The sequence below is a fragment of the Zonotrichia leucophrys genome, chromosome 8, assembly GCF_028769735.1.
Source record: "Zonotrichia leucophrys gambelii isolate GWCS_2022_RI chromosome 8, RI_Zleu_2.0, whole genome shotgun sequence".
Lineage (NCBI taxonomy): Eukaryota > Metazoa > Chordata > Aves > Passeriformes > Passerellidae > Zonotrichia > Zonotrichia leucophrys.
The window spans coordinates 30,762,323-30,789,185 of record NC_088178.1 but is presented as its reverse complement, the minus strand read 5'-3'; the positions used below and the strand labels follow the sequence as shown (position 1 = coordinate 30,789,185).

The 26,863-nt window shown below is 45.7% G+C and overlaps 1 protein-coding gene across 1 annotated transcript; it reads right to left on the bottom strand.

The window, feature by feature from the left end:
• On the bottom strand, positions 1 to 26,081 carry TNNI3K (TNNI3 interacting kinase). Its single transcript, XM_064719170.1, has 25 exons — positions 26,069 to 26,081; positions 25,650 to 25,758; positions 24,241 to 24,326; positions 21,869 to 21,966; positions 21,318 to 21,428; positions 17,717 to 17,815; positions 17,276 to 17,414; positions 15,202 to 15,346; positions 15,011 to 15,115; positions 14,347 to 14,441; positions 13,612 to 13,761; positions 12,993 to 13,079; positions 12,548 to 12,604; positions 11,442 to 11,534; positions 11,299 to 11,356; positions 10,991 to 11,185; positions 10,546 to 10,650; positions 6,634 to 6,686; positions 6,412 to 6,464; positions 5,119 to 5,251; positions 4,273 to 4,382; positions 2,692 to 2,751; positions 2,302 to 2,471; positions 797 to 876; positions 1 to 684 (listed from the first exon to the last, which is right to left on the bottom strand). The coding sequence occupies exons 1-25, from the start codon at positions 26,079 to 26,081 to the stop codon at positions 614 to 616; spliced, it is 2,475 nt and encodes an 824-aa protein (XP_064575240.1). The 3' UTR covers positions 1 to 613.
• Between the last annotated feature and the right edge of the window lie 782 nt (positions 26,082 to 26,863).

Genomic DNA, 26,863 nt, shown 5'->3' with positions numbered 1-26,863 from the left:
CTGTAACAGCTTCCTCCCATTCAACTTTTCAGCAAGTGAAACAGAACAAATGGAAAACGACCTCTAAGCTTTACTTACTGAAATCTTCCCCATTTTTATTGCTTCAGCACTATTGAAGTAATGGCAGGTGTGCCATTGTCAGAGCCCACCATGCAGTCATAGCTCATGTCTGTCACACTGCTTGAGGCCTCTTTGCAGGCCTGCTTCAGGGATCATGGCTGCAGAGAAACAACATCCTCAATCACATCACAGAACCCTGCCATCAATGGGAAATACTGATTCCTGCTCAGCCAGGAAGGCAGCTCTGCCTTGGCCACACAGACAGTATTGCAGATAACTTTTGTTACTTTGAAAAAAAGACCCCAGAAAATATCAGCGTGATTAACTCTGTAATTGCTTCTAGAGGAAGAGTTCAACTTCTGCTGCCCTGCCTCTCTTCTCTTTTTCAATGCCCCACGGTCAGAGTTGGTGCTGCAGGGCACGGGGTGGTCAGCTGAGGGAGATGCAAAAGCAGAATTCAGGACAGGGACATTTGTCATCAACACCAAAGCTGTTCAGCCCAGGGATGGCAGTGTGACACTCAGGGCTCCGCGGTGATGCCGGGCTCCCTCCCTCAGCTGCTGTCCTCCAAGCTGCTGCTGCAGGAGTGGAACCTCATGGTGCTCAAGGGGTCCGACACGTAGCCTGCAGAGCAGAGAGGGTCCCTGCAGCTGGCACACAGTGCTCCCCAGCCCTGCCCCGCAGTGCCAGCACGGCAGCCTGCCCCACGCCCCGGCAGCACTCTGCAGCAGCTCACCGTTCTTGTCCACAGGTGGGTACTGGAAGGTCCTCCTCATGTCATCCAGAGACAGGCCCTGAGAGGGGGGCTGCCCACTGCTGCAATTTAAACAGGAGGTGTCAGTTTGTAAGATTGATGATGGCACATCTCCAGACCATGAGAACTTTTTTTCCAGAGTGGAAGGAAAGACCATGAGACATCAGCGTGGGGCCTGGCCACAGCAGTGCAGTAAACAAAAAGCAAGAATAAGTCATGAAGTGAGACCATGACCCCCAGGGCTTACTGGCACACAGTCACCTTCTCAGAGTAACTGCCCTCAAATACTCCATTTGGGGCTTCACAACTGTCTCTGGATTGCCATCTTGGAAACAATTCCTGACATCAGTCCAGGGTCATTGACATGTATTTTATGTGTCACTGCTATAAGGTTCTTGCAAATATGTTTCTCAGGCAAAGAAGATGGTGGAATTATCTTCCAGTCATGGACAAAACCACTGTCCTGCTAACATGTGGTTCATCCCTGATCCTAGAGATGGGAGTTGCTATGTTTGCCCTTGAAACCAGTTCTTAATGGTACAATAATGTAGATCCCATGTGTGTCCCTACCTTAAAAATATCAGGCGTTCTTACTGTTCTGTAGTCATGAAATGAGTGATACCCAGCTTTTAGGCTGTACCCTGGTAGAACCAGCCCCAGCAATGCTGACTGCCACAAACTTCTGTCAAGCTCTTCCTTACGTAGTTGTCTCCTGCCTCTGTAGCTGCTGCAAGGCTCTGGATTCTGTCTTTCTGTCAGTCCACCTGTCCCTTCCCTTCTCAGCAAGGACACTTTTACCTTGCCCCGCTGCCCTCCCAATGGCAGCCTACGCTCTGGGATGGACAAGCTGATGGCACAGGTCCAGTGCTCTCTCCTGGTCCTGCCACGCCACCTGCCAGCAGCACTGCCTGCTTCTGTCCTTCAGTCATGTCAGGGGAGCCTGCAGAGCCTGGTGGTTCTGTACCCACCACTGTGCCCCGGGTGTTGGTTCCATCCACCTGTGCAGGCAGCCGAGTCTGGATCATACCCACCCTGTGCACAGGGTTGTCCTGTACCCACTCCATGCCCAGGCAGGGTGTCCATCCCACCATGCCACAGTTCTGTCACCCCATGCCCACAGTGTCTCCGCCTGTGCTCGCAGGTGTTCTGTACCCACCCCATGCCCAGGCAGGTGTCCCTCCCACTCAGCCCAGGCATTTCCACCTTGCCCCGCTGCCCTCCCAAGGGGCCTACCTGGGCAGGCACTGTGCCAGGCAGCCTGTCCTCCACCCCTGCCAGCAGTGCCTCACCTGTCCCAGCATGTCCATACCGCAGAGCCGGGGTTCTGTACCCACCGCATGCCCGCGGTGTTCCATACCCACCCCTGTGCCCAGGCCGGGTGTCCTGTACCCACCCCTGTGCCCAGGCAGGGTGTCCCGTACCCACCCCATGCCCAGCCCGGGTGTCCCGTACCCACCCCATGCCCAGGCAGGGTGTCCTGTACCCACCCCTGTGCCCAGGCCGCGCAGGCCCGCGCGTTCACGGCGTACTCCAGCTCGAAGCGGGTGCGCAGCGCGGCCACGTGGCTGCGGCCAGGGCCACCCCGGGCCACCAGGCAGTCCGAGGAGGACGAGGGAGACAGGGACCCGCTGCTGTTGCTGGAGGCTGGAGACATTAACTGGATTTAAAAAAAAATAAAAAAAATAAAGGTACCATTATGGCATATTTACAAGTCCTTCGTCATCTCTCTCAAAAGTTGCATCCCACTTTTCCCTGGACTTTTCCAGCCGCTCCAAAGCCATCGCTGTCCCCGGCTGCTGCCACTGTCCCTGTGCCCACTGGCACTCCCATCTGCTCGCACACACACAGACCTCCCCTGCTGGCAGCCAGGTCCTTACCTCAATATTGCACAGACACTCCTCTAACTTTGTGACAACTTCTGAAAACTCTGGTCTCCCCTGTGAACACAACAGGAAAACCAGAGCTGGGTTAAAAATGGAAGGGGACAGATCTGATGGGATTAGATTGACACACGGGGAAGGGATGAGCCATACTTCCCCTCCCCATCACTCCCCCTCTCTGAATTTCATGGCATAGCTCTGTCAGTCTGTTTGGGAATCTGAAATCTGCAAGTTCAGTGCTGAGCTACAACATGAAGACGTGTGTGCATATGAACTTTAACTGCAATTGATCTCTCTTTCTGTAACAATTAGATTTGAGCTAATGATGACTAGATCACAAATAAACTATCAATAAATTATTGGCTCTGCTCTTTAGGTTGACTTTCTCTCTGGCCATGAACAGGATTTCAGACACAGCAACAGCAGAGATGAGCAGTGGATGAGTTCCTGGCCAGCCTGCCTGTGTGGCCATCCTCCTCCCTCCCTTGTCCATGAGAGTTGCACTTAATAAAACTAAATGTTTACTTCTTTACAGAGCTCAGCCCTAGGCCTTATGGCAAATTCTCTAGCTCTAATTAAAGCTCACAAATCCAATTAGCCAATGAAAAAGGCTTCTCAGGAGATGCTGCTAATCTTCTAATCACCAGTTTGCCTTTGGAACCAGCTGCTGTCAAAAGTTTCTGGGAAACAGATGTTCAACTACCTGATAAACAGAAACAGGGACATGGCACATGGGAACTAGTTTTCAGCTGGGATGAGCCTTGAATGAAATGAAAGATAAATAAAAGGATACATTTTCTAACTTGGAGGCATGTCATGGTCATCCAGCAAAACCCCCACTCCCTTTCTTTCCTTTAAACTGAGCAGACCTTGTGGGGAATTTTACTTGAGAACACTCGTTGAGCGCCAAAACTCACCATTTTTCCATAACAAATGGTAGCAAAACACTTTTAGTAAAGCAAAATAGAGCCTAATAAAGAACGGTAGCAAAAAACCCTTAATAAAGATAATTTTGGCAAGTTTTCCCTCACATCTTGTGCAAAGTTCTGGCCATCCATGGGCTGATTGAGCCATCAATAGATTTATAGTTCTGTCCTGAAGCTCTAAAGATGAAGTGACATTGGAGTCACACTGATGGGTAACAAACTGTGCTGGGACTCTGAAAAGATGGTTTCTCCTTATAGGAGCTGACTGGCTGTGGGAATGGTGACAAGACACAGGGACTGTACCCATCTCATTGCCTGCCTAAGTCAGCACTTTCATATGACACCTTATTAATGAATTTAAAATGAATGTGTGTTACATGCTGTCATTAACCATTGCTTACAAAAATCTGAGCAGCAAGGAATTTTCTACTCATTCTGGAACAGCTCAAGTCATAATCAGCATTACGTGATTAATTAAGTTTTGTTGGAAGGCTAGATGTTAATTTACTTTCCTTCTCAATTCACCAACTCTCCTGTATTTCCTGACACACCCCATTGACTGCCTGGGGGCTTTCTGCAGTGACCCTTCCCACAGCAACTGTGATTTTGGGGGCATCAAAGTGCCCATTTTCCCTCTGCAGGGGACACTCACCTCAGGACAGGCGTTCCAGCCCCTTATCAGCAAGGCAGAGATGGGCTTGGGGATGGAGTAGCCGATGGGGGGGCGGATATGGTGATAAGCCATGTCTGCTGCTGCTGCCGCTGCACGGGACAGCCAGAGACAACAACCATCAGCACATGGGGTCACCCCAGGAACACCCCTGCCCGCCAGTGAGACACAGCCCTACAGTGACACCCACCCCAGGAACACCCCTGCCCACCACTGAGACACCCATCAGGTGTGGGAACCTACTGCTGAGCCATCCAACCAAGGAATAAAGGCTGGATGGAGGCTGGAGGTTAAAGGAGGCTTTTTCCATCAGACCAAGAGCAGACTGGGATGCCCATGCCATGGCCCCAGGCCCACCTCTGTCACAGGTCAGACAGCAGTGAGGGTCTCACTGGCACAGGGGCTGAACCCTCCCTCCTTACCCATGCTGGCTCTGACCATGTCCTGCAGCACTCATGTCCCCTAAGAGCTCTTGTCAGACACCCAGGGGTCAGAATCTCAGGAGTGCAAAGTGCAGCCCTGGAAATGTTGCTCTGCTGTTGCACACCCCCCTTTACCCCTGGTTTGTGGATGCTGTTCTGAGGCACACCAAGGAGATGTACCAGAGAATGGCTCTGCAATCCCAATATTCATGTGAGAGACAGGCACTCTGTAGTCAGTGTCTTGTTGCTAGTCCTAGACCTAGATAGGATAGTTCTGTGCTCTTCTCCAAATGCCATATCTCAGCACTTAATAGCACACTTCAGCATGGTATAGGTTAAAATTACACTGTGCAGCTACTTCTCGACTTCAGCGAAATTTAAAACATTAATTCATTGAGCACGTTACCTGGTTTCAGGTGAGCAAAGGGAATTTCCCCCGTTAACAGCTCCCAGAGGCACAGAGCGTAGCTGAAGACATCAGCTTTGATGGTGTACCTTGTGCACTGGGTGAACACCTCAGGGGCCATCCAGCGCAGGTTCTGCACACCAGGAAACAGCAATCACACATTAGCAGTGTTTGCCTCCTCAAACAAGCACCTATTCCTCTATTTGTATGCTTGTTTTCCTTTGTTTCCTTATTTCCTGCCTCCATCACTCCATAAAATAATTGGTAATCTGCCAGGAAAAGCTTTCACCTGGCTTGCAAGATCCAGTCAGTGTGTTACAGTGCATGATATGTACCTGCATTAGCTTGGGGCTCTCTCAGGTCCATAGAGCCATAGATGTTTCTTAAAACATCACAGTAGGGTGAGAATAAAAGCAGAACCCCAGGCTCAAGGTCCAGAGACCACATCACGTGGTCTGAGAGATATATGCACATATGCCATATGATGGGAATTAACCACTGCTCCAGCTGGCAGAAGTAAAAGCTGGCAATAGCTGCATTGGACTGGAGCCTGCTCTCTTGGGGTCTTGCTGCTCCCTGCAGACCCCCAGTTCTGAGGCTGCTTCACAAGCAACTCATCTCTCTCTGGAGTAATGGGTTCAGGGTGGATTTTGAGAGCCCTTGTGCTCCCTACCCTCCACCCACACAGTGAGTGCCACTACTGAGTGTTAACGAGCTGCTTGCCAAGGCCTGGGGCAGCACCACCATCCTCTGGCACTGCCCCCTCCATTCCATGCCATCACCCACCCCGGCCCGCGTTACAGCTGGGATAATGTGAACATTCCTGGCCATGGAGTGACACACAGCACACATCTGGACGCAAACCCACGGAGAGAACAGCTGTCTTGTAAATCTGACTGTGAGCAGCAGGCTGCTGTGAAGAAAAGAACTGTGAAATAAGGGAACCAGTGCTGAGTAGCTGTTAGAAAAAGGAACCACCTGCCAACAGCATGTGAGTAGGGAAGAGTGGATTAAAAATAACTCTTTAGTAAGGAATTGGAGCAATAGAGCTCCAAAGATAGCCTTATAAAGCATTGTTTTCTGCTGCAGATGTTATATATTCCCTCATCTCTGTTATTGAAGACAGAGGAAAAAAATAAAACCAAGACAGAGAAACATTGAGAGAGATTTAATACTACACCTGTCCATCTATTCCAATAAAGGTATTTCCAATGTCTTCTTCTCCTAAACTGTGTTTGCCTGCCTGTTTGATATTAATTATGTGGAACAAAACAAGAAACAAAAGAAACAAACCCCAGGTTGTTTTGTCATGTTGTCTTCATCCAGGGATTGCAGAAATCGAGATTCTGAAACAGAGCAAGAAAAAGAATTACTCTCAGGCCATTACACCTACTATACAAAAGTCCTACCTTAAGTGCAATTCCACAGGGATTTCTATGTGCCCCCTCAGAAAGCACATGTTTAGTTTTAGAGTATTTGGGGTTAATTTATAAGTGTTTCATAAAAACTTCTTACCTCCAAAATCAGCAACTACTGCATGACCATCCTCATACAGGAGAATATTGTGACTGGGGAAAAAAAACCATAGGTAATTGTTTGATAGCATCTTAAAGATGGTGAAAATGCTATAGTTTTCGGGTCCTAGCTAAACATTTGAGCTCAAATCACCTCCTCAGATAGCTAAATGTCTATAGGTATGCCTCATATTTACTGTTAGAAAGTACACATTACCCCTGAGAGGGCAAGCCAACCTTTGAGTTGTATGCAACAAATCCAGAGAGACTTTTAGAAATCAGCAACAAAAACTCAGGGTTTCAAACAAAATGGAAACTTGGGGAAGGACCCACAAGCTGCTGCTTTAGCTAGGTCACAGGTTTCCAGTACCTCTGGGGATGAAGATTTCCCTGCCCCAGTCAGTACACCTTCACGGCACAGGGCTGCGGAAGGGCTGAGCAAATCACAGCATAAGGAATGTGGACACAACAGTGCTCTCAGGATATTTATCAAACGCTGAGCCAGGAAAATTCAGAAGAGTGAAAAGTGTATGAAAAACAGAAATTAAAAAGTTCACGAGAGTTTACATGAGGAGGGAAAATGGAAGTAATATTGATGGTCTCAACAAAAAGCACAACTTGCTTATATTAGAGCTGCGGATACAAACAGGAACAGTCAAGTGAGGAACACAAATTTTACTAGATAACAGTCTTAGGACAGAAAGAAATTTAAGCTCTCTCAAGCAGGACTCCCACAAATCACTGTCTTCAAGATTTTCACCTTCACCTAAACCCAACGCTTGGGATGATAAATTTAACCATAAAACTGTAACCATGACTCTCTTGATTTATCTTTGATCTGATTTTAGCTCTCACACGTACTTTCCATCAAAATATTGACATGATTTTAGTATGACACGTGGAATTGTTTTGAGACCCACACCATATGCCAAATGAAAATATGACTCAAACACAAGGCTGAACTAGAGAGACTCTTGAAGGCTGTGCCCCAGGGTAGGTGCAGGTACACAAGCCATACAAAGCTACAGACTTTGCTGTGGCCTTTGCTCAAATTTGGCCTCTGTCAATAGGGACAAAAAATATCACCATGTCTCAATGTGAATAAACTGCACTGAGCCCTAGCTTCAACTTCAATCTATTCCAGGATTGTGTAGACCTGAATAAATCCAACTTGACAAGTCAAGACATAATGAAGACCTAGGCTGACAGTTTTTGTGGAGAAGCAGAGAAATAAACTGAAATTCCCTTTCTCCTCATGGCATGCATCAGCCTTTCATAGAACCACAGAATCTTTGAGACTGGAAAAGAAGTTTCCAAGACCCCCAAGATCACAGAGTCCAACCTGTGACCAATCCCCACCTTGCCCCAGCCCAGAGCACTGAGTGCCATGTCCAGTTGTTTCTTGGACATCTCCAGGGATGGGAAATACACTACTGCCCTGGGCAGCCTCTTCCAATGCCTGGCCACCCTTTCAGTGATGAAATTCTCCCTGATGCCCAACCTGAACCTCTCCTGGGCCAGGATCTGAGCAACAGTGCTGAAATGCTCATCTTGGTGCTGAGTGCACTGATGGGCATATCTGAGAGCAGGAAGCAGGCTCTGGGAGGGCTTTGTCAGTCTGCTACCTCCAGGAAGAACGACAGTTACTGATTTTTCTTTTTTAAAGTAAAAAATACACCCCACAGAAATAAGGCTTGGAAGGTACATCTTAAAAATGCTATTATTGCCTCAGTGGCACTTGAAAATTTGAAAACCTCAGATGAAACAGGTAACTCTTAAGCTTGTGTTTTGAGAAATACAGCAAGAAAAATCCAAGCTGAACTGAGCTGGCAGAAGACTAATACTGAGTTCAGCAGAATCAGAAATTAATTGTCTTCTGTTAAGGTCACACAGGGATTGCAGTGGTGAGAGCAGGCATTGTTCTCGTCATGAAACCATGGAAGGAAGAAAATGAGATAAGAACGAGGAGTGTGCAATCATCCTGGCTTTGTGAAAGGACATGGTGCTGGGTCTGCCAGGCACGGAGGCCTCTCTCTCCCATGGCAAGTGACAGGCTCAGCATGTCCCTTTCACAGGGATTCGGGCCATTAAAAGATCCTTCTGCCTTTAACATGCTGTGGGTGTAATGAAAAGCAATGGATATTTTAAGATTTCACAAGGGATATTTCAACAAAGAGGAGTCGCAGACTCCATCCTCATTACACCAGGCTGCCATCCTCTCTTTCATCTCCCTCACCAAGCAGCTCTCAGAAGTGTTCACAGATAGTTAGAGTCATCAAAAGCAGGTCAGTCGCTCAAAGGCTTCCTCCAGCCATGTTCAGCTGTTATGGCTTAAATTAAATGGATAATAAAATGGTCTCTCTTTTATTAAAGTGCTATAATCATCGTGGCTGCCATCCCTCACCATGGTGTAAGTGGAAATAAGTTGATGCATGTCACCATTTCTGATGGCTGTCAGAACTGAAAAGCAAAATAAAACTCCCAATTATTCTTCAAATGGAAGGATAACCCCTTTTCCAGGGTAGAGACACGAAAGATTAATTTTCCTCTCTATTCTGTCAAGCCATATTGCAGGTTTATTTAATGCATTATATGCAGTGCATTAGATTTCAGAATTCACAAAGGTGGTTATGAGTTATGCGAAAATTTAAAGTAAAAAATATGAGGCTCCTGTGAAGCCACTGGCAAAACTTAACACAGAATTTCACTCTTAGTCTTTCTCTTAAGCTGTTGCAAAGATTTTCATCTGGTAATTGTGCCTGTGGGTTGGCTGGGACTCATGCTGCAAACATGACTCCTGCTCTTGCACTAAACTTTCAGAAGTTGAGTTCTCTCAGCAGCACACATGAATGGCACCAACAGCCCCAGAGCACATTATCTTCTGACCCTTACAAATATGATCTGTATGGCTGCTGTGGGGCTTTCTGGCTCTCTAGGAAGGTACTGGTTTGGGTTTTCTTTTGAGGAAATAACTATCTAAAATCCTGCAATGCAGAATTGTTCTCCTCAGAGCCACCAAGGCATGGGGCTGCACTGTGAGGTCTGAGCCTTGGCTCCCCTAGAGCAGTTCCACAGGCTGCAGAGTCAGCCATGGGGCTCTTGGCTCGTGCCACTGCCTCAGGAACAAGGCTGTCCCTTGGAACAACCCAGGTTTGTGGCCTGGAAGCGCTGGCAGGGATGCAGGTATGTGAAGGAGGCTCAAAGCACAGTGCCGATGCCATTCCAGCCTGCCTATAGCTCTGTCAGCCCTCAAGGGCAAAGGACCATGTTTTGGCTTTAGCAAAGGATCATTTTCACCTCCAACCTTGCAATCAGTGCAGCTCAGTGTTTCATCCCCTGTTGCTGCAACATGCACAGGACTGTTCCCATAGCTAGAACAGAAAGAACAGGCTTTTCCCTGCAGATGCTGAGGCCTCAGTGCTCCCACTGGGACAGCACCAAGGAGATGGATGAGTGCCCAGTCCCATGCAAGATCCCAGCTCCCAGGGGCAGCAATCAGAGCTGCTTGCTGTTTGTTAGCTGTAACAAAGGAGCTCAGCAAACCGAGAAACACACCAACTCAGTGACTGGGGGGAAATATTTACAGTGAAAGAGACAAAGCAAAGGGATGGAGAGGAAGTGATGAGGGAATGTGACCAAGTGCCCTTTGACAGATGGTGTTAGGCTGAAACTCAGCACTGGAAAACAGAGATTCAGGAAAACAAACAGATGCAGGAAAACACTGTCAGCTACTGCAGCCTTCCAGGACAACCACAGTTCAGCTATTGTGACTTGTACAGGTTTGTATAAAACCCCTGAGATTAATTTTAACTGAGTGCTAATGAGACACTGGGGTTGCAGGACACTGCACAGTGTCCCTGTGGCTTTGAGCCTTCATGTTGTCTAAATTTTTAGGTTAGAGACAGAAACTGACCTGTTCAGATCCCGATGTATGATGGGTTGTGTGAGATTGTGGAGGTACTCCATGCCTTTGGCCACATCTACAGCAATGATTAATTTAGACTGCAGATCAAGAATTCTGTATTTTGTAAAATAAAATAAAAGATTACTTGAAGTTAATAGACAGTTGAAAATTATTCTGATCTGTAAATCATGCAACATTTAAAACTGTTTTACATACAAAATAATGTTACATAATCTATGTAAAGTAAATCTATATAGTGTAAAATAATGACAACAACAAGTTTGTGAAGACTTATCAGTTTACCTTGTACACCTAATAAACTGAACCAAAGCTCAACATTTTCTAGGGTGCTCCTTTCCCTGTTGTCCTATGCTGAAATGGATATTTACATCAGCTTAGATTCCCTGCTGTTCCAAATTCTGTAAGCAGGCCCGCTGGTGGATGAGGGCAGTACCTCTTCTGCTCGTGGAGCAGGGAGAAGAGCGATCCCCCCGAGATGTACTGGGTGACAATGGCAAACTGGCTGGGGTCATCCAGGCAGGCTCCCACGAACTGGATGACACAGGGGTGGTTCAGTCGGCAGAGGATGGAAACCTCGCGGCAGAACATGTCCACATCAGACTTGGAGCAGTAGGTGTTGGCTCGGTAGCTTGGAGTGACATGAGAGGAAGCAGAAGGCAGAGGTGTCATAAAGTATGGGCTTTTGAAATGCTTCAAACTAGGTGATTGACCAAGCAGGATGGAAAAGTCTGATAAACTTACCGTTTGATTGCAACAATTTTATTTCTACATCGTCCCTTATAGACTTTTCCAAAAGACCCTAAAATAGTTTAAAATAAATAAGCTCAAATACGTTTGTTATGAACATCAAACATTTAAAGTGAATGCCCTTTCACTTCTGGTACCTGAGCCGATGATCTCGTGGAACTCTATCTCAGAGAGCTGCAGGTGGAAGTGTGATGGCAAACCAGCACGGAGGAGGAGGACATCAGCCTTTTCTGCAAGAGAAACACCCATTCTGTTTGTAAAACATGGCCGGGGGAGGACCAAGCACAAAAGCACTGAAATTCAGAACTCTCGCACTGGGAAAGCTGATTTTTCCCTGTAAATTGACTGCTAAGCCTGCTCCCTGCCACAGCAAAGCCCAGTGGCAGACACATCCTTGCAATGCCACAGGCTGCCTTGGGCCCTCCTGGCTTTAGCACCTGCCAGCCATGAGCACTGCCCCACATCCCCAAACTCTGCCTGTACCATGGGAGGGCAGTGCAGAATTCCTTACATGGAGAATTCATCCTTCTTTCTGTGCAGCCAGTGCCCATTGCTGCGGCTGGGGATGCTATTCCAGAGCTGACTGGCTCTTGGTGACATGTGGAATCTAAACTTTGCAACTGAATTTAGTTGTCGAATGTCTTTATCTTGTTGAAATTTTTAGTTTATTATTATAAAGTTTATCAGACTATTTCTAAACAGAGCATTTTGATGCTGCTATGTGAAGGATGCAAGGATTTGATGACATTCAGAGTGAACATTTAAAGTGGAAAATTGAAAGTACCACAAAAAAAAAAGAGGAAATATATTAAAATATCTTAAAATATTTATCTGAATGTTTCAGCTGTATTTCTTTCAGAGCAACACAAATAATTTTTGGACAGAAATTTTCTTATAAGGATAATTCAGACATTCTATGGTTTGATTTAAATGATACTTTGCATTCATGGAAAAATGGGTATTTCATTAGTGCTATTTCACATCACAGCCTTTCCTCAAAGAAATAAAAAGAAATATATATATTTTTTAAAAATTATTGAAAACAGGACAAATACAGGAATTGTCATTATACTGAGTATCAAAGCTAAGTAAATTGTTTCCTAAAATTATCCCAGGGAAATAGAACAATGTACCATAAAAAGTCCAGGAATAATGAATCCTGTGTAGGATGCTCAGGCTGACAAACACATTGGATCAAAGGACCACAAAAGTTCACGTTTTCCCAATCTGCCATTGCAAATACCTTTTGTCATGCTTTTAATCTTCCCTAGGGGAGATGGCACTGACACGTAGGAACCGTCTGAAATAAAGAACAGAGGGAAATTATGGAGTTCAATGACAACATAAGTGATGGTGCTGATAAATTAATGAGTCAATGATGCCAGAAAGAATTAATAATAAAGGGCGATAATTCAGATGAACACACCAACACATCTGATGGGAGCTGGCTTGGGCTGGGATACAGTTAATTTTCGTCACTATACCAAGCACAGCAGACTGGGGTGCTGGATGGCTGCAGCCTTGAAAGGAATCTGAGTATGGTCAGAAAATGCTGAGTCTCATGACTGTGATTTTATTTGTGCTGGACAGGACTGACCCAGAGCTCTCTGACATGGGTGGAGCACTTCCAGAGATTTCAGCAGTCTTTGGATCAGGCCCCTTGAATAAAATGATTGCTCAGCCCATACCTCCTCCAGGCTGGGAGTATTCATTGCAGGGGGATTCATCCTGAGGTCTCTTGTAATGCTTCAGGAGGGTCACAATTGCATCGTGACCTAGGAGGGAAAGTGAAACACAAAGATTTGCTGGTAACTCAAAAGACTTAAAAAAATTAATTTATACTAAATCAAGGGATTTTTACAAAAAATGTAAAACGTGACTACAAAATACGCAAAGACATGGTGATGCTAATCTAAACCTACTGCGATTCTTAAATGTAGAAATATGGGAAATTTCTGCCAGTAAAAACAAGCACATTATTTACTCGAGTCCACCTACTCCTAAAATGCAAGACATGGCAAAGGAAAACCCTGCTGCAGGAATCCTGCAAAGGAAATTGACAATAGTCTTCAGTGAACTCTTCTTGAGTTTGTGCTGGATTAAACGAATGTTTAGCAGAGATCTGAGATGACAATTGAAGGCCTGGTGTTTATAACCCTTTGTGCCAGTGCCTGGGGAGCAGGGGGTGGGAGCTCTGTCTGCAGGCATTGGCAGGTTGTTTGTCAGTGTTATCTCCTTCCCATGCTGCCCTCTCCTTCCTGCACAGCTTCTGTGGGTTTTGTAGCAGAAACTGGAAAATTGAAATACCTTTCTCATAAGCCCACATCAAACAGGTCTGCTCATCCTTTTCTCCACTGGACCTGCTGGGATCACAAGCTACAAGATTCATATCAGCTCCATTATCCAGCAAGAACTGCACAAGGCGAATGTGGCCATGGTAGCAAGCACAGTGCAATCCTGCAACATCAGAGAAGCATGGGGAGCACAGCTGTCAGAACACAGCAATGGGACTGCAGCAACAACTGTAAAGTGCAAATTGATCATCTCGATAAATAAATATGTTGTCAAAAAATACCTGAGGCAAGAGGTGAAAATTAAACATTAAGGTTGCAAGAACCAGTCTATTGCCTCTGCACAATGTGCCACCACTTTGCCACCTGCAAACCACATTTACTGACTCTATGTGAGAAAAAGCAAGTGGAAACAAAGGCAGCTCTGTGTAGTGGGGACAGCAAGGTGTGCAGCCCTTCAGACACTACATTCCAGAAGCCTATCTCTTTGCAGAATGATTTGTAACACTACTTAGAAGCCTTAATACAGGAGGAACAGTTTACACCAGGTTTTGTTACTCATATACACCCTAATGAGCCTGATACCTCCTCACTGAAGTCTTATCACTTCTATGCCTCCAGTAAAAATATTTCAAGAAAGCTGTGCTCTGCCTGAAAGGTACTGGGGTGCTGGAAATCCTGGTGGCGCATGGCTTCCCAATATTGTGGTGCTGGTATATACCCTCATACCCAGTAAGTATGGAGATGTTACCTGTGTGTCCATCTCTCCCTTGATGATTGATGCTTACAACATTCTGGTCAAGAAGAAACTTGACAAGTTCTATGTTCTTTCCATAGGTGCAAGCGCTGCAGAAGCAAAGGGAGTGGTGAGTTCCATAGTCCATAAAAGAAGTACTTTGGGTAGCCAAAAAAGAATTACAAAGAGATAAAAATGCAGTAATAAAGGATCATTAGAAATGTGCAAATGCATTATTAATCCACCAGAGCATATTCATTTTTATTGTTTCAGAAACATTCTAATTATTGCTGAATCACCTAATTTTGCACAGTTGTACAAACAGTCTGTTCAGACTGGACAAGGAGAGGAATCACTGTCCAATCAGGTGTTGGTGAATCTGATTTTCACTGCCTTGTTGTGCCTCTTTCTTCATACCCTGTCATGGATCTCATAACACAAACTCACCCTCCCTGTGTAGCTCCTGGCTTGCTCTGTCCCTCACCTGGGTGCTGGGGAGACATTTGTAATTCTGAGTGTTGTGAGACATTGGTAATTCTGAGTGTTGTGAACATTTGTAATTCTGAGTGCTGTGAGACATTTGTAATTTTGGGTGTTGTGAGACATTGGTAATTTTGGGTGTTGTGCTGCACTCGTGTGTAAGTGGAGCTCTACTGACATTGGCATTTGAACACCTCACCTGTGGAAAGCTGTTTCACTGAATATGTTTTCTTTAGTGAGACTTTCTGTTCCTGAGAGCTGAATTATTTCCTTGACAACTTCAAACTTCCCATTGTAACAGGCACTGAAGAGGAAGCCAGTACAGAGGAGTTAGCAAGACCAGCCTTCCCAAGAGCCCCAAACCCGTCAGCAGCTGCTCCAGGCACTCACAGGTGTAGAGGTGTATCTCCATAGATGTTCACCACGTGGGGCTGCACCTCAAAGCTGCTTTGCAGTAAGAACTTGACAATATCATGGTGCCCAAATCGAGAGCAGAAGTGCAGAGGCACATGATCTTCATTGTCCTGAGCATTCACTGCCGGTTCACCAAGAGAAAGACCACAGAAAGGATTTTATCCTTAACACAGTGTGTCTGGGGTGGTTTGGGATATTTAGTAGAATTTTATGTGTTGCGTCTATGCATTTTGAAACCTCCTGGAACAATATTTGTGGGTGCATTTGTTCAAAATTGAAATTTCTGTGATCTTTTGGATATCAAACCCACATTGCTCTGTGCCACCTGCAGTGCACTGTCAAGGTGATTTTCTGAACTTGGGGCATGACTGCTTTCTTCCAGCTGCAAGTTTATTGAGTCTTTTGACAAAGCTTTCCATGAAGGAATCATGAGCTATAAATGACTTTTAGAAAGAGCAATTTTGAAGCAAAAGTAAGACAATAACAACATCAACAGAACTGGGAACATCCAGGCAGCACAGAACTGCTGGCATCTACTAGTCGTAGCAAAATATTCCAAGGGCAGTTGCATAGAGTGTCCCTGGGGGATCCTTCATCTGCAGATGGGAATGCTGGAGCCTGCCAGATGTCATGGAGCTCCCCATGCCAGGGAGCCTTCTGCCTGCTTATGGGATGGGCAATTGCTGTGGGTTTGGGCTCACATTGCGTTAAAAGAAACAGTTCAAGTTTGTGACCCCAATTACTGGTCTGCACTGAACAGTGCCAAATTTATTCAGGTTCTTTCCCCAGTTCCTTTCTTTCCTGGGCACTAAAGACTTTTCCTCTGCTGCTGCATTTACAGCAAGTTTCAAAGTGTGCTACTTTAAGAGCAAAAGGCTTCCCGCTTCCAGTCTCCCTTTTCTTTTTTTCTGTGCAGAAGATTTTGAGTTTAAAGAAAAGGACCTGAAATGGTGCCCCAGATTCTTTCCTTTTGGAATAAACTCTCTAACAGAGGGCAAACCTCCCACTGCCTTGTCATGATGAGAGAATGTCTCTTTTTCCCCCCATTTATTATAATTATTTCAGCCCAGAGCATACACATCGAGGCTGAAACACCCTGAGCTCACTTCTGAAAACAGCACGCACAGACCTGACTGTGCTGCTTCCCTCCATGCATTTTTATTGCAGGAGGAGGATGTGTGATTGCAGGCAGGACTCCCAGAGAACTTGGTAAATTGATGTATTAACGAGCAGTACATTTCCAAGCAATGTACTGCTACGTCCCAAAAAACATTTCTGTCTCTTACTCTGAGGATAAGAAATTAATCTTTAAATAATTTGGAATTTGCTCAGTATTTCACAGAATCGTAGAATGGCCTGGGTTAGAAGGGACCCTGATCTTTCAGGCCCTCCCTGTGGGCAGGGACACCTCCCTCTGCCCCAGGTGCTCCAGCCCCAGTGTCCAGCCTGGCTGTGGACACCTCCAGGGATCCAGGGGCAGCCACAGCTGCTCTGGGCACCTGTGCCAGGGCCTGCCCACCCTCACAGGGAGGGATTTTTCCCTGTGTTTAATCTAACCCTGCCCTCTGCCAGTGTGAAGCCATTCCCCTTGTCCTGGCACTCCAGGCCCTTGTAAACAGTCTCTGTGGAATTTTGACTTCCTTATGAATTATTTTAAATTACTTGGAGCATAATTTTGACTTTAAATCCTTCTCCTGTACCTTGTTCACTAGTTCTCTGTGCATTTGAGTCACTTTGACTACAGATTCCCACCACATGGCCACATGTTCCCTACCTGAATCAATGTCTAAATAATGAGCCACCTCTGTATATTAATCCTAAGTTTGTTTTTTGCCCCTGTTTTTTACCTCTAACTTATTACTGAAAATAGAGTAAACGTGAGATGACAAACCAGCATGCTTAACCAAGGAAAGCTTTCCAACTGCTGTTTTCCTGTTTCAGTTGTCCAAAGATGATACACAGACACACATAGAAAGAGTATGTGTTAGGAAGCTAGGACTCCGTCTAGAAAAGACAGTGTTAAAGAGGATTTTTAAATATCTTTTCTTACCATCAGCTTTGCTTCCCTCTTCCATCAAAAGCTTTGTGATGTTGAGAAAGCCTTTGGCAGCAGCCAGGTGGAGAGGTCTGTCCCCAACTTCACCACTCGCATTCACATCGGCTCCAAACTTCAGTAACAGGTGGGTTACCTAAATAATTAATCAGGGTTGATTAAAATATCACATGAAAATAAAACCTTGAGAAAACCAGATCCAACAGTGCATTGGGTAATACTATACATGGGCATCTCTGTCAAGTTAAAACAGGGAGAAGAGATTCAATAGGAAACTCATTTTCAAGTTACATGTCTATGAGAATATTAAAATTCTCAAAAGCAAGCACACATTAACTGTGAAAAGCATTCCCTGTGGTGAATGGACACAGCCCAGCCAGCACAAGAGAGGAGCAGGCCCAGAGTGGCCCTCACGGGGCAGGGCTGAGCGCCCGTTACCTGCTCGTGGCCGTAGTAGGCAGCGATGTGCAGCGGCGTGAAGAACACGGCGTCCTGCACGTTCACGTAGGCCCCGTGCTGCAGCAGCATGTCCACAGCCTGCAAGGGAACAGCAGCCTGCCCACCACCAGCACTGCAATGCTCCGTGCATGCATTGCACGTGCTCAGCTGGTGAAACAGCACTTCGAGACCTCACACCCCCCATTTAAAACATGCCAAACAGCCCCAAACAAATAGGTTAGAAAGGTGCAGAGCACATAAAAGTGATTAGCTTACAGTACTTGAACTGAACACTGAATGTCACTGATGCTTTATAAATGAGACTGAAAACTGGTGTGCCACTAAAAAATCTGATTTATTAAGTAAGAGGCACAGAAATGGCTGTCTGGATATTCTCAAACAACCTTTAATTTTCTTCTAGCCATTATGAACAAAGAGCTGTAAACATACCAGAGTTTTTAGAAGTGAAAAAGTCACACAAAATGAAAGATCCTTTTAAATTTAAATGTGTGAAGGTAAATCCTCAAACATGGAAAGATTTCTTTGTATTTTAGAACATAAGAGCTCTTTGGCTTCAATAAATAACCCTAAGTGCTTTCTTTCAAATTTCTGCTTTTTTGGTCCTTCAGGAGGCCCATGTTTTTTTTGAAAGCTATGAACTCTCAGGACATGCCTTGCTGCATAGCTGCCGAAATAGAAGGCTGAATGAAACCCCTTTGGGTTCTACAACCTGAGGGGTTTTCTTGAAGCATGAGGGAGTCCTTGGGCACACAGAGGGCTTGGGCTGGGGATTGCTTCAGGAATTCTGCATACCAGTTTGATGGGTGCAAAGATTTGAAAGTCATGATGATGAAGGACCAGGACCATGAGTCAGGACAGGGTAAAGAGCTGGGGTTGAAAGGCTACCAAGGGCAGGGCAGGGGCCATCCTGCACTGTGCTGCTCACACCAGTGCCTGCCCATGGACAGCCCCTGGAGGAGGGCAGCCACTGCCAGCTGTCACCGTGCACCTCTGTCACCTGCTCGCTCAGCTGAGACCCCCAAATCACATAAAACATGCAACAACAAGGACAGTCAGTCCAACCCACGCAACTCTCGAGGGCTCTGAGAACACAAACTCTTCCCAAGCAACATCAGTGTACAGGGATTGCTTCTTTACACAATTTCAATTACTCTTTTTTCATAGGAAGGCCTGAAGATATTTTCTGCACAAAGTCTGTGCCCTGACAAATGTAAATGAATCCATTTCCCATTATTTTTAACTATTTTTCTATGGCATCAGCTATGATTTCTCCCGGAGGCAGCACTGCAGGGCCAGGTGTGATTATTGCCAAGTGTGGGGGTTCTGCATCCTCCCTGGAATGCCCTCAGTGCTGCATCACTCTCGCTGTGATCCCCCTGCCCCCTTTACACACAGTCAGAATTTCCCTTGCCAAATGTCACATGTGTTTTGCTGCTGATTTCAAAAAAGCATTTGACTACATAAGAAAAATCTGAAGAAAGATCCCCTGAGATCCTTCTGCTGGCTGTTCTATCAGCTCAGCAACAGGCACTCAGGGGATAGGTGGGAATATGCTCAGCTGCTAAATAAAGAACACACTCCATTATTTAGCTAACACAGCTGATTCCCTCCACGGTGTTTCCTTGTCTGGTCTATTTTCAATATCTTGGTGGGCCAGAGGTGGGAACAGAGGGCCAGCCGGCCAGGGATTTAATGGTTTGGTGGCTTTCAAATGATTACTCTACTAAGACATTTTCCAGCAAACTACCATGATAAAACTGAAGTTGTAGCTGTTGTCTCTGAAAAGAGAAGTTTGGGCCTGAAGCTTTTACACTGATATGACTGAAATGTCTTTGGATTAGCCTGATTTTAATTTAGCCATGAAGTGTGAGGCTGTAACATATTCAGGGATGTGAATAACTCCAATTAATAACTCCATATTCTCCTCAAACTCTTTGGGAGCTGGAATTCAAAATTTAGATTCATCTAGAAGCTTTCAAGGTGGATCTTCAAGGTGAAAAAACTGTGTTGAGTGATGTGGATCCACCCCTGATGATGAACATAAAATTAGATGGGTTTTGACACATTTTCCAGGCTGTAGCAATGGCAGCCGTGCCTGCTGCTTTGTGATCCCCTGATAAATAGAATTCTGTGCGCTGTACTAAGCAAACTCCACTCAAGTGTAAATGATGAGAGGGGTGCAGAGACAGGCTTGATAGTCTCTCAGACAAGATATCTTTCTAGGAAAGAAGAAAGGAGTCTTAGAAAGCACTGAAAGCTGTCATAGGCATCACAAGTAGGAGGCTATGCTGGAGGGATGTGCAAGGATAGAAATACTTCAGAAACTAAGTAGGAAAAAACCCAAAGATTTTTATCCTCAGGAGACTGACGGTGAGTGAAGGCGAAGCTTGTAACCCAGGGGACGTTCCCAAGCTGCAGAGAAAGCAGCTGGGAGGGCTGGTCTAAGGCAGCCACAGCATCCCAGAGGGGCTCACACCAGCACAGCCCGGAGAACAAGGGGAACTAATGCTTCCCTCTCCTTGCACAACCAAATGTTATTTCAAAACAATACTTTAAACAACTTGCACAATAGTCTTACTTTGCCATTTTTCTTAAAATTCTCTTACAAAAGGTTTATTCAGAAGTTTTTTGACCACTCAAGTTAATGATCTTCACTTCAAAGACAATTAATTAAGCCGCTCTGAAGGTTAGAAGGAGCCAACAAAAACCCCATGAGACAGACATAAGGACTTCGTCTTTTGGAAAAGGGCAAGAGGTAAAAACTCACCCTTATAAGGGGGTTTGAAAAAATTATTCCATGTTTCCACGAATATTAATGAAATTGTGGACAAAACAAGCTAGTTTATCTGGCAGAGGAACTTCTAAGCTGACTGAAAAATTCACAGCTATGTAAAGAAGGAAAGCAAGAACTTGGACCATGAATCCTTGGTTCCCTGAGCAGAAGATGAACCAAATGAGTTTATATATATATATATATATAGAGTCCCACTCAATTTATGGAGATTCTTCTGATACAGAGCTGATCATTCCAAAGGAAGAAATAAGAAACTTTTCAATACTTCTAACAGTTTATTTCTTATTGAGTTAATACTGTTGGGTTGTGAGCACCCTAAACTTGCCCATAACCTCAGCAGGAGCTCAGGACAAGGGAGCAACAGCAAGTCTGCCTTTGACATTTAGGGCAGAAGGCCCAGATGTTTAGAAATTGCTTGAAACCCCAGAGTGCTCAGAGAAGACCTCTTTGTACTGTCCACAGAGGAGACAGTAAATACCTGTGAATGGGACCATCCCAGAGTCAGGGCTCAGGTTAACAGTTCCACCATCATTCTGCACTGAACTATCAGAATCAAAGAATCACCAAGGCTGGAAAAGACCTCCAAGACCTATCAAGTCCAACCTTTGACCTAAGTCCTTTTGTGCATGTTGGTCAGTGTAAAAATACACAGATATGTGCAGAAAAAATTAAACAAAATCCAGCTGTACTTAACCAGTTCTGAATTTTGTTTTGAAAGACAGTAAGCCAGAATGACCTGCCAAGGCCAGCACTCACCTGAGTGCTGCACAGCCAAGGGACACGTACCTTGTGGTGGCCGGCGATGGTGGCGACGTGCAGCGCTGTCAGCGCCCCGTACCCGACCTGCTGGATGTCAGCCCCGCCGTGCAGCAGCGCCGTCAGCAGCTCTGCGTTGTCCTGCAGGCCAGGATGAACCCACATCATTCCTGGGACAGGCTCTCGCAGCCCTGGCTGCGATGGAGAGGGAGCAGCCGCGGCGCAGGGGCTCAGTGCCACGGGAGGCTGGGCCAGCTCTGCCCAGCACCAGGCCTCTCTCCTCTCTCTACTGAGGCCTGGCTGTTAAAAAAGTCTCTGTCCTGATTTTATCCCGTGGCACTGGACAGCTCCTCTGTCTCGAGCTGCACTGGATGTTGCACTGGAGTTGCACGGATGACACTGCAAAAGCACACGCTGATTCCTGTGCATCGGATCTTTATGGGGCATTTTCCTATGCACCACAGATGTGAAACTTACATTTTCACCAGAAATAATGAACTAGAGAGCTCATCTGGACAGTTCAGACAAATCAGTTGCTCAGTTCTGATTTCCCGTCATCAATTCTATTTAAAATAATTTACCTTATAAGCTGCCAAGTGCAGAGCTGTAAATCCATTTCTCGTTAGTCTGGATGGGCGCAGCCCTTTTAGCATGAGAGTTCTGATGTGGGATTTGTTGCCTTTAGAGAGAAAAGTGGAGAAAAGACAGTTACAGGGAAGAACATGCAGATGAGGCAAGAAGCTCCTGTGTGAATTTGAAAGCAGAGAAATAAATCTCTTGACTGCTGACCTGAGGCAAGTACTAAAATATATATTTTGAAACTTTAGAATGATGAGATTGATGGAAATATCTCATTGGTTGGGACAACTGTGGATCTGGCCACCTACCAGCTCACTGTTTGTTCACACTTTAATGAGGGTTTGGTAAGGGTAGCTGAGCTTCCCTTACCCTTAGAGAAGCAAACTCCTCCTTTAGCATGCAGAGCATGCTGCAGAGAGCTCCATGAGCCAGAAGGTGCTTCTGGAACCTCTGTTTCCCCTGTCACTGAGCTCCTTTGCCATCTCAGAACTGGAGCACTGCTCTCCCTACACAGGACATCCTCACAAGGACAGTCATTTTGGGCAGTGCTAATGTGGCTCCATTAATGTGGTCCAGGCCAGGAGCTTTGCTCTGACCTTTCTGACACACTGTGAATAAATACATAAATTCAATAAATTCATCTGCCTTTTGAGCACTTGTGACAGTAGCCAAGGACAATGTCAGATCTAGCAGCTCTTTACCCTTCTCTGAGTGCTCACAGAACCAATGGTAAGTGTGTGTTTTCCTAAACTTCCTCTCAGCTGCCCCATCTGCACTGATGTTCCTATGTACAGATGCCATCTTTGGATAGGATCTTGCACTCAAAAATGACAAGAAAAGATCCACTCATTTTTCAGTAGTGCAGGATCAGGTTGTTCCTCATGGCGAACTCTAACTAAGATTGATAAAATCATTTATGCATGTCAGTACTTTGCAGAGCTGAAACCTCAGGTTAAAAGTCTCTGCCTCTCTCAGCCAATATCTGCTAAAAATTGTATAACAAGAGCAAAGCAAGTACATGAACTAATGACTTTTTTGTGGATAACAGAGCAGCTGTGTGGATCCAACTGGAAAATCCCACCATTAGTATGTTTGTATGAGCATCCCAGAACACATCTTGCCCTCCTCCCTTGTGCATTCTGATGTGCTATCTGGAAAAGCCCTATCAGCTGATGCTTCTCAGTAGAGCATTTCAGTTATTCTTCTTTTAATCAATGTGAAATGAAATACAGATATTTTCATTACGGTAGAAAAGTTGGTGGTGTAAGTACCACAAAGTGCTGCTACATCAAGGTCCCTGTCCTGGAGCCTGAGCCAGGACAGAAATGTGGAGCCAGAAATGCTCTGCGATCGGTTTGGATTGACGAATCACACAGAAGCAGTTTAGGATGAGCTGAACACCTGAAGTGGATCATGGTGCATCATGCACAGAGCCTTGGTCAGACTGAAGGATCAGCTCTTGTGGGGCTCCATTGAAGCCTCGGGCAGGGCAGCTCCCAGCTGAGGCTTTCCCTGAGAGCCCAGATCTCTGCCAGCTCAGGCCTCTGCCAGCCATGGCAGACCTGCACTGGGGCAGGGTGCCCCACACCTACCCCACACATGCAGCTGAGAGCTGCTGAGAGCCCAGGCCTGTGCCAGCCATGGCAGACCCTTGCTGGGGCAGGGTGCCCCACACCTACCCCACACACGCAGCTGAGAGCTGCTGAGAGCCCAGGCCTCTGCCAGCCATGGCAGACCTGCACTGGGCAGGGCCCCACACGTACCCCACACATGCAGCTGAGGAGCTCCCCGAGAGCCCAGGCCTGTGCCAGCCATGGCAGACCCTTGCTGGGGCAGGGTGCCCCACACGTACCCCACACACGGAGCTGGGAGCTGCTGAGGCTTTCCCTGAGAGCCCAGGCCTGTGCCAGCCATGGCAGACCCTTGCTGGGGCAGGGTGCCGTGCCCCACACATGCAGCTGAGAGCTGCTGAGAGCCCAGGCCTGTGCCAGCCATGGCAGACCCTTGCTGGGGCAGGGTGCCCCACACGTACCCCACACACGCAGCTGAGGATTTCCCCGAGAGCCCAGGCCTGTGCCAGCCATGGCAGACCCTTGCTGGGGCAGGGTGCTGTGCCCCACACATGCAGCTGAGGGTTTCCCTGAGAGCCCAGGCCTCTGCCAGCCATGGCAGACCCTTGCTGGGGCAGGGTGCCGTGCCCCACACACCCAGCTGAGAGCTGCTGAGAGCCCAGGCCTCTGCCAGCCATGGCAGACCCTTGCTGGGGCAGGGTGCCCCACACCTACCCCACACACAGAGCTGAGGGTTTCCCTGAGAGCCCAGGCCTCTGCCAGCCATGGCAGACCCATGCTGGGGCAGGGTGCCCCACACCTACCCCCACAGACGCAGCACAGGTGCAGCAGCGAGAGCCCGCTCTCCGTGCGGTAATTCAGGTTCACTTTGCAGAAGGCTTCATCAGAGCTGAAAAGTGGATTTTACAGATGAGTATTTCTTTCATCTTTCAGCACAGCCTCTTGCATGTGGGAAACATTTAAAAGAGAAATCTCAGTGTATTTTTTTTTGAGACACGAGGCTGAATTTATACCCAGTGTACAGTCTGTAAATCTAGAAATACTTTACTACTATCAGGTTGAGTGGCCCAGATTTATTGTTTTCTGAGAAATCTGGCAATGCAATCACAATATATACATTCTAAATTTATCTGAATTAGGGGAAATCAGAAGAAAGACTCTTTAAAAATATAAACAATCCATATAAACTCAGCGTCTATATTAATGTAATAATAAGTATGATGTATTTTTAAAATATGTGCATTGATTTTAAAATAGTGAGTAGGACATGCATATAGCAGGGGCCATCTTGCTAAATGAAAAGAATAACCAGGAAAAGCCTATAAAAAAGTGGGTTTATACTCCACAGATGAAATCACAGTGATCACTGTGCTTGCTTACAGGTTGTTAATTGAGACAGTACTTGGACACTGTAGCTTTTGTCATTGAGCCTTGTGGGTTTCCTTCAGCACAGAACTGATTTGTTAGTAATCCATCAGACACTAAGTAATTACATTTGTTGAAAACAAAATACACCTACAGTTAATATTGCTTTGGAGAATCTCAATTTTGGCCTGCCCATAGAAGTTTCCATTCATTATCAGCACACCCGTGACCCTGAGTTTGCAGAACACTCGGATTTGTGTAACAATAAACCCACCCTGAGGGAGGAGCAACCATTACAGGTATTTAACAAGGTTACAATAAAAAAGAAGTTTCAATACTTTTCTCAGCTCCTTTCCAGTCTGTGAGCTGGGAGTTGGCTGCACTGGAGCTTTGCAGGTAACGAACAGGTCTGTGTTACTCAGCTGGGTGAGCCTGAGTGTGAGTGTGTGCTGTCCTGAGAAAACCAGTCCCATCCTAACTTTGAACCCACTGCTTTTGTGTTTGCTCACAGTGGTACGCTTCAGCAATATTCCTGGCTGCAGAAACACATCAGCAAAACTGAAAAGTGCACAGCAAAATCAGACATTGTACTAGAGCTAACTATTTTACAAATAGAGGTGTTTGTTGTAAAATATTGGCATTAATAATCAGCAGCCACTAATTTTGGTACTCTGCTGTGGGCCTCTGCCCAGCACTGTGATAATACACTCCCAAAAATAGACATAAGGAACATGCATTCCACACAGGAGAAACTCTGTCCATATAAAACACCTGAAACTGGAAATACTGTTTGATAACAAATAGTCATTTTAAATAAATCGATAAACAGATTCACAGAATATTTTACCTGAAAACATGCTTTAACTCTGCCAGCTCCTTTTCCTTGATTTGCAGGTCATCCTCCAAGCGCTCCGTGACTGTGGCATAGGATTCACTGACTTTCTTCTTCCATTCATCTACAACAAAAACTCCAAACTGATAAAACACTTCAAAGCACAAAAATAATAATGCTGCAGTAACCAAAACACTGGATTTTTAAACATCCAATTGTACAGTTTCACATATATTTCTAATAAGGTTTAAAATATTACAGCTATTAAACTGTTCCTACTGCAGCCAATACAGAACCATATACAAGGATTTCAGAGACAGTGCATATGTATTTTAATATTAAATAACATTCAAGAGAAAACTTAAAGTTCAGGTTGCATTTGTTAGCTCTTTTTTCCTCAACAGACACACAGCAGAAAAAGGTTAGAGACTTACAGGTTTTTCTCATGAAGTATGAGTTAAATCAACATAGTATACAAATTATTATGATCTTATATTATTGCCCCAAATAAATTTAGTTTAGTAGTTTTTTTGGCTTTTTTGTCTTCTTTCACAGCCTGTATCTGGGTTAAGTCAAGAACAATACCTGAGCCTTGAACTCAAGAGTAAACCAGGAATGAGTTATCTCCTGAAATACCATTTGCTCCTTTCTGATGGATGGATGGCACACTGCCTGTAAAAAAGTGACATTAGTTACCCGTGCAAGTCTGGGTTGGTCTAGATTTATAATTTCCCATTTGTCCAATTTATCTTCTTTGTTTCAGTGAAGTTCTTGCAGTAATATGATTCCCTGTTCAGGGGCAGTGACAGTCCTGCTGAAAAATACTTGTGATAGTCTCTGGCTAAAAATAAACATTGTGCCAAGAGGAATGTCATGCAACAATAGCATGGAGCGAAACAGCCTGTGCTGTCCACTGGGCTAAAGTCATAGAAACACCCACTGAGCTTGCTTAAAATCCCCAGTTCATTCCCACACAAACGCTTGCCTTTATCTGCTGAGCACTTACAACTAGTGGGAAGTGGTAATTTGGCAGCTTGCTGCTGATTTTGTAGAGAAAAGGGAATTTGAGCACCTGAATCGCAGGTGTTCTGTGAGGATCCCCAAGGAGTGCAGGGGTGCCCAGCTCAGAGAGGGCAGGGATGACTGCCCCTCACAACCCCCTGGCACAGGGGGTGGCACTGGGAGCATCTGGGGATGGCACTTAGGAAGGGCAATATAGAATTCAAAGT